The sequence below is a fragment of the Salvelinus sp. IW2-2015 genome, unplaced genomic scaffold (genome assembly GCF_002910315.2).
Source record: "Salvelinus sp. IW2-2015 unplaced genomic scaffold, ASM291031v2 Un_scaffold8999, whole genome shotgun sequence".
Classification (NCBI taxonomy): domain Eukaryota; kingdom Metazoa; phylum Chordata; class Actinopteri; order Salmoniformes; family Salmonidae; genus Salvelinus; species Salvelinus sp. IW2-2015.
Window position 1 is genome coordinate 732 of NW_019950258.1, and position 7,943 is coordinate 8,674.

At 52.9% G+C, this 7,943-nt stretch overlaps 1 protein-coding gene across 1 annotated transcript; it reads right to left on the minus strand.

Moving 5' to 3' along the window:
- Nucleotides 1–206: 206 nt before the first annotated feature.
- Nucleotides 207–7,729, minus strand: LOC112079676 (uncharacterized). The gene is made up of 3 exons (XM_070442407.1): nucleotides 7,502–7,729; nucleotides 1,677–2,276; nucleotides 207–1,562 (listed from the first exon to the last, which is right to left on the minus strand). Exons 1-3 carry the CDS (start codon nucleotides 7,727–7,729, stop codon nucleotides 207–209), a joined length of 2,184 nt encoding a protein of 727 aa, XP_070298508.1.
- Nucleotides 7,730–7,943: the final 214 nt, after the last annotated feature.

The following is a 7,943-nucleotide window of genomic DNA, read 5'->3' on the forward strand; positions in this document are numbered from 1 at the left end:
CTACCCCCTTGGAGGACTTCTACCCTTTCGCCAGGACTGGGGGGACACCCAAACCATCTTCCCCAGGAATTGAGGCGGCTGCGCCGGGCTGCGTTGGACCGATCTCTGTTGGCATTCCCCTTCTTCGGTGACAGGCACTCTGGACTCTTACGTGAGTAAAGGGAGCGGCCGTTGTGCTGGACACTTATGCAAGAGAATGTTTCCAATCATGCATAACCCGGTTGCTTCCAGCAGTTTATGATGGGAGAGCTTGGGGGGGCTGAGAGTGTGAGGCGCGGGCTGAGAGTGTGGCCGCTAGGCGGGGGGGGGCAGAGAGTGTGTGGGGGCTGAGCAGTGGTGGGGGGCTGAGAGTTGTGTGAGGGGGGGGCTGAGAGTGTGTGGGGGGGGCTGAGAGTGTTGTTGCGGGGGGGGGCTGAGATGTGTGTGGGGGCGATGAGTGTGTGGGGGGGCTGAGAGTTGTTGGGGTGGGGCTCGAGAGTGTGTGGGGGGGTCTGAGAGTGCTGTGGGGAGCTGAGGAGTTTGTTGGGGGGGCAGAGAGTGTGTGTGGGGGCTTGAGAGTGGTGCTGGGGGGGCTGAGAGTGTGTGAGCCTGGGGGGGGCTGAGAGTGTGGGAGGGGGGGGCGGAGATTGTGTGGGGGGGGCTCGAGAGGTGTGTTGGGGGCAGAGAGTGTGTGGGGAGGGCTGAGAGTGTGTGGGGGGGGGGGCTGAGAGGTGTGAGGGGGGCTGAGAGTGTGTGGGGAGGGGCTGGAGAGTTTTGTTTGTTTGTGGGGGGGGGGCTGAGAGTGTGTGGGGGCGAGGCTGAGAGTGTGTGAGGGGGGGCTGAGAGTGTGTGTGTGGGGCTGGAGAGTGTGTGAGGGGGGCTGAGAGTGTGTGTGTGGGGGCTGAGAGCGTGTGAGGGGGGGCTGGAGGAGTGGTGTGAGGGGGGGGCTGAGAGTGTGTGGGGGGGGGCTGAGAGATGTGTGAGGGGGGCTGAGAGTGTGTGTGTGGGGGCTGAGAATGTGAGGGGGGGCTGGAGTGTGGGGGAAAGGCGGACTGAGAGTGTGTGGGGGGGGGAAGAGAGTGTGTGGGGGGGGAGGCAGGTATGTGGGTGGGCGGGCTTGAGAGTGTGTTGAGGGGGGCTGAGAGTGTGGTGAGGGGGGCTGAGAGTGTGTAGGGCGGGGCTGAGGAGTGTGTGAGGGGGCGGCCAGAGATGTGTGTGGGGGCTGAGAGTGTGTGAGCGGGGGCTCGAGAGTGTGTGGGGGGCTGAGAGTGTGTGGGGGGGTCTGAGAGTGTGTTGGGGGGGGCAGGAAAAAGTGGTTGTGGCTGGAGCTGAGAGTGCTGGTTGGGGGGCAGAGAGTGTGTGCTGGCGGGCTGAGCAGTGTTGTAGGGGGGCTGAGAGTGTGTCGACGCGGTGGGGGCTGGAGAGTGTGTGAGGGGGGGGGTCGGCGGAGATTGTAAGGTGGGGGGGCCTGAGAGTGTGGTTGGGGGCAGAAGAGTGTGTGGGGAGGGGCTGAGAGTGTGTGGGGGGGGGCTGAGAGTTGTGTGAGGGGGCTGGAGAGTGTGTGAGGGAGGGGGCTGAGAGTGCTGTGGGGGGGGGGGCTGAGAGGTGTGTGGGGGGGGCTAGAGTGTGTGAGGGGGGCTAGAGTGTGTGTTGTGGGGGCTGAGAGTGTGTGAGGGGCGCGCTGAGAGTGTGTGTGCTGGGGCTGAGAGTGTGTGGAGGGCGGCTTGAGAGGTGTGTTGTGCGGGGCTTGAGGAGTGTTGAGGGTGGGGGCTGAGAGTGTGTGAGGGGGCTGAGCCTGCAGAGTGTGGTGGGGGGGGGGGGGGCTGAGAGTGTGTGAGGGGGGGGCTGAGAGTGTGTGTGTGGGGGCTGAGAGTATGTGAGGGGGCTGAGAGTGTGGGGAGCGGGCCTGAAGAGTGTGTGGGGGGGGGAAGAGAGTGCTGTGGGGGGGGCTGGAGTATGTAGGGGGCGCTTGAGATTTGTGTTGGGGGAGGGGGGGCGAAGTGCGGCGCGTTCTCGTGTGAGGGGGGGCTGAGAGTGTGTAGGGGGCTGAGGAGTGTGTGTAGGGGGGGCTGAGAGTGTGTGGGGGGGCTGAGGAAGTGTGTGTGAGGGGGGCTGAGAGTGTCGTGAGGGGCTAGGACGAGTGTGTAGGGGGCTGAGAGTGTGTGAGGCGGGGGCTGAGAGTGTGTTTGTGGGCGGCTGAGAGTGTGTGAGGGGGGGCGAGAGTTGTGGGACGGGGCTGAGAGGTGTGCTGAGGGGGGCAGAGAGTGGTGTGGGGGGCGGGAGGTGTGTGTGGGGGGCTGAGAGTGTGGGGGGGGCTTGAGAGTGTGGGGGGGGGGCGGCCTGAAGAGTCTGTGGGGGGTGGGGTGTAGGTGTGTGTGGGGGGGGCAGAGAGTTCGTTGGGGGGCGAGAGTTGTGCTGTGTGTGGGGGGGGGGCGGCTGAGAGTCTGTGGGGTGGCTGAGAGGTGTGTGGGGGGGGGGTGTAAGGTGTGTGGGGGGAGGCAGAGAGTCTGTGGGGGGGCTGAGAGTGTGTGTGTGGGTGGAGGGGGGGAGGCTGAGATCTGTGGGGGGCTTGAGAGTGTTGTGGTTGTGGGGGGCTGAGAGTATGTTGGGGGGCGCTGAGAGTGTGTTCGGGGGGGGCTGGAGAGTATGTGGGGCTGAGAGCTGTGTCGGGGGGCTGAGAGTGTCGGTGGGCGGGCCTGAGAGGTGCTGGTGGGGAGGGCTGAGGCAGTATGTGGGGGGGGGCGGAGATTGTGAGGGGGGCGCTGAGAGTTGTGTGGGGGGGGCGAGATGAGTGTGTGTGGGGCGCGCCTCCACGAGAGTTGTGTGGGGGGCGGAGGAGTGTGTGGGCGGGGAGGCGGAGAGTGTGTGTGCGGGGCTGGAGGTGGTGGGGGATGAGGGGGCGGAGAGGTGTGTGTGGGTAGGGGGCGGTGTAGGTGTGTGTGTGGGGTGGGGGGGAGGTATCACCAGGTCTGTAGATGGGGACGGGGATGTGAGATGTTGTGTGTGTGGTATGGGGGGGCTGAGAGCCTGTGGGTGGGCGTGAGGTGTGTGTGTGTGGGGGGGGCTGAGAGTATTGCGTACCGGTAATAAGGTGACGGGGGCTGAGAGATGTGATTCGGAGGGGGGGCGGTGAGGCACTGAGAGTGTGATGTGACGCGAGGGGGTGAGGTATAGAGATAGTGTTGGGGGGTTGTATGTAAGACCACTGAAGGTAGAAGGGCCTCTAGCTTACCATATCAGAGCGTTGTGATGTGTGGTATAGGTATGAGTGTGATAAACGGGCTCCAGTATACAGCGGGTTTGTGATGTGTGTAAATGCTTGGGGATCGATGTGTGTGTGTGTGTGTGTGATGTGTGATGTAGTCATGGTATGTTGGTATCAGTTGAGTTGTTCGTGTGATGTGCTGTGTGTTGTGTGTTCTAACTTATACTAGGTCCCGACAGAATTAGTAGTAAAACAAAACAACTGCGAGCAGTTTTTGGATGAACGGGTTAGGATTAGGAGCCAGGATTAGGTTTAGGGGTTTGGGTTTAGGATTTTAGGGTTAGAGCTAGGATTAGTGTTAAGGCGAGTTTGGGTTAGAGTTTAGGGGTTAGGGATCCAAGACGATTTAGGTTTTAGGGTTGGTGGGTTAGCGTTAGGGTTAGGAGCTAGGATTTGGAGTTTGTGTTAGGAAGTTGGAGTATGGAGGTTTGACGGTTAAGAGCTAATATAGGTTTAGGGTTTGGGTTAGGTTTAGGTTTAGGGTTTAGGAGCTAGGCATTAGGTTTAGGTTTAAGGGGTTAGAATTAACGTTAAAGGGCTAGTATTAGGGTTTAGGGTTAGGGAGCTAGGATTAGATTAGAATTAGTTTTAGGGCTAGAATTATGTTAAGGGCTAGGTTTGGGTTAGGATTAGAATTAGTTTTAGTGGGTTAGAAATTACGTTAAGGGTTTAGGGTTTAGGGTTAGGAGCTAGGGTTTAGGTTTAGGGTTAGGAGACTAGTTACGACCTACGATTAGGGTACGCTTAGGACGCTGGGTTAGCGGTTTATGGTTAGGAGTTAGGAGCTAGGTTTAGGTTAGGAATAGGATTAGGTAGCGTAGGTACTAGGATTGGTTTTTAGGTAGCGTAGGAACCAGGGTATGAGAGGATTTAGGTTTAGCTCAGTGCTAGGTTTAGGTGTAGGAAACTAGGATATTTAGGTGGTTGAGCGGATGGGTTAGGTAGCGTAAAGAAGCAGGGATTTAGGAGTATTAGCTAGGAGATTAGGAATTATAAGCGGTGGGGTGGATAGTAGTTAGGAAGCTGATTACCGGGTTTTAGGTAGAGCTGGGATTAGGTCGAGGGTTAGGTAGACGTATTTCTTGGGTAGTTAAAGGTATAGGGCAGTAGGGTAGGGTACGAGTTTTAGGATTAGGGGTATAGCCGGGAAAATAGGACTGATTGTATGTTCCTTCACAAGTTAGCTGCGTATGACTGTGTGTGTCGTGTGTGTGTGTGTGTGTTGTGCTGTGTGTGTGTTCGTGTTGTGTGTGTTGTGTGTGGTGTGTGGTCTGTGTGGTGTGTGTGTGTGTGTGTGTGTGTGTTGTATGTGGTGTGTTTAGTTCACAGTTATTACTACGGTCCCGACAAGATTATGTAACAAAAACAACTGGAGCACATTTGTGGGAGGGTTTAGAATTAGGAGCCAGGGATTAGGTTTAGGGTTCTGGTGTAGGTTTAGGGTAGGAGCAGGATTAGGTTTAGGGTTTGGGTTTAGGTTTAGGGTTAGGAGCTCAGGATTTTAGGTTTTAGGGTGTGTCTGCGAGATATAGGTCGTTAGGGCTTAGATAGGATTACGGGTATAGGGGTCTTGAGGTCACTTAGGTTTAGGCTTTAGGGTTGAGAGCTAGGGATTAGCGGTTTTAGGTTTAGGGTACTAGGAGAGTTACATAACATGTTAAGGGCTGAGGGAATAAAGTAGGTTCAGGGTTAGGAGCTAGGATTAGAATTTAGAATTAGGTTTAGGGTTAGAATTATGTTAAGGGCTAGGTTATTGGGTTAGGATTAGAATTAGTTTTCAGGGTTAGAATTACGTTCGAAGGTTTAGGTTAGTGTTAGGCAGTAGGGTTAGTTTTAGGGTTTAGGAGCTATTGATAGGAGCTAGGATGAGGGTTTAGGGTTTTAGGAGCTAGGGTTAGGCGTCTAGTGTGGTAGGTGTTAGCAGCTTGGTTTAGGGTTAGGGTTAGGAACTAGGATTAGGTTTAGGGTTTTAGCGAACTAGGATTAGCGGTTTAGGGTTAGCGGTTTCAGGAAGCTTAGGGTTATGAGCTATAGGATTAGGTTTAGGTTTAGAGAACTAGGATTAGGAGTTAGGAACTAGGATTAGGTTTTAGGGTGTTAGGAGCTAGGATTAGATTTAGGGTTAGGAACTGCGGATTGTGGTTTAGGGTTAGGAGCGTAGGATTACGCGACGAGGGGTTAGGTTTTGAGCGTTTAAGGAAGGTGTCAGGGTGTAGGGTACGAGTAGGATCTAGGGGTTAAGGAAAATAGGAACTGAGATTGTATGTCCTCACAAGGTTAGCTGCGTATGACTAGCCCTGTCGACTGTGGTGTGTGGTGTGATGTGTGTGTTAGTGTAGTCCTGTGGTGTGTGTGTTGTGTGTTGTGGTGTGGTGTGTGCTGTGTGATGTGGTGGTGTGGTGTGGTGTTGTGTCAAGTCAAATCAAATCAAATGTTATTGGTCACACACACTGCTTGATAGTTAGCAGTTAGGTACAAGTATTGCGGGTAGCGAGATGTCTTGTGCTTCTAAGCTCCAACAGCTGCAGTTCAATATCTAACAAGTTAGCCTAGTGCGTTAGCGCGTGGGCAATTAATCTAACGGCGAAGGTAATTAGCAGATGGGATAACTGATACCCCGACGCTGACAATTAACAGGGTGAAAAAATCTGTCGTTCCTACCCCTGAACAGGCAGTTACTCTGATCGAGAGGAGGGTTAGTACGCGCGATCTAAGAATGGGAGAGACATCAATTTCAGTATACTGGTGAATATATTCAGTTGTATAAACTGACTAGGTATCTCCCTTTCTAACAAATTACACAACATATACACACACATCTAAGTTAGGAATGAATTAAGACTATGGTGTTGAGTAGGTGTGTCCTAGTTGCCACGTAAGAAAAAGGTGGACAACCAGGTTAGTGAAGAACAAACCACCACATGTGTACAAATACAAACCTAGATTTTATGCTTATTTATTTTGCCGAAACCGCTTCTTGTACTTGTTAACCATTGTACATTGTTACAACACTGTGTACTTACTCAAGTTCAATATGACATTTGAAATGTCTTTATTTTTAGAGTAAACTTCCTGTTTGAGTGTAATGTTTACTGTTTCTATTTTTATTGGTTTATTTAAATATTTGTTTAATTATCTACCTCACTTGCTCTGCACATGTTAACACGATGGTTTTCCCATGCAAATAAAGTCCCGATTGAATTTGATATGGAGAGTCAGTGAGGAAGCAGTCAGGAGAGAGAGAGACACAGCTAAAGAAGAGACCAGGTGTATAGGGTGCACAGAGAGAGAATAAGAGGAAGAGAGAGAGAGAGAGAGAGAGAGAGAGAGTGAGACAGAGAGTCAGTGAAACAGAGACACAGTAAAGAGACAGTGATAGAGTGACAGAGAGAGAGAGTAAGAGAGAAGAGAGAGAGTGGTGAGACCTATAGGAGAGAAAGGGAAAGACAGAGTGAGAGAAAGACTGTGTGTGTGCTGGTGTGAGGAAGCTTAGTGGTTTAACAGTGCTTTGATCTGAGCTTGTCTTGTATGGGGTTCAGTTCCAACACACGGAGAAGCCAAAGCGCATTTAAATCAACACCACCTGTTGGGGCTGTGCATCGTCCGCGTTCAACCTCCCAATACCCCCTGTCCCCTCCTCTGCGATCCCCCTCTCTCCCTCCCCTCCGATCCCTCACTTCCCTCCTCTCTCTCCTCTCCAAATCCTCTCTCCCCTCCTTTCTAATCCCTCACTCCCTCCCCTCTTCTTCTCCAAAACTTCTCTCCCCTCCTCTCCGATTCTCCTCCCCTCTACCCGTTCTCTCTTTTACACTGCAGTACAGGCTGAGGCTGAGGTACCATGGCAACAATAGGCAAGGTCAAAGGTCAGTGGTCTAATCTAAGCCTCTAGCCGGCTGGTGAGTGATGTCTTTGTCAAAGGAGATTGGGGTTCCATGTCCCAAATGCAGTGATAGTGACATACAGATACAGGGTCAGAAATATCACAACATGCCCTGACTTGACGTGTCCTGCGTCCTGCTTTAGTTATATGCCCCAGTACATATCGTTTTAATTTAGCTTCAGGCATTTGGGTTCATCGCTCGTGAGGTTACAGTGTCCCAATGCAATTACGCTGTAGATCGACACACAGACAGACAGACACAGGGTCAGACAGGCCATGACATGCCAGAGCTGAGCATCCTGAGCATCCTGAGCATCCTGTCATTATTATACCCAATACTATTTTAATAGGTTTCTGTAGCCCTGAGTCCCAACTACCTGCCTTGTGTCCTTGTGTCCTTGTGTCCTTGTGTCCTGTGTCCTTGTGTCCTTGTGTCCTTGTGTCCTTGTGTCCTGTGTCCTGTGTCCTTGTGTCCTGTGTCCTGTGTCCTTGTGTCCTTGTGTCCTGTGTCCTTGTGTCCTGTGTCCTTGTGTCCTGTGTCCCTGTGTCCTTGTGTCCTTGTGTCCTGTGTCCTTGTGTCCTGTGTCCCTGTGTCCTTGTGGCATTGTGTCCTGTGTCCTTGTGTCCTATGTCCTTGTATATTAGGAGGCATTTAGGGCATGTCGTTGGTCGTTAACAACAGTAGCTATGACCGAATTGACGTGAAAACTTTCCGTGAGAAATGTCCTGGGTGACTGTCTGTCTGCCATCAACCACGGGTCTGTCTGCCATCAACTACGTGTCTGTCTGCCATCAACCACGTGTCTGTCTGCCATCAAC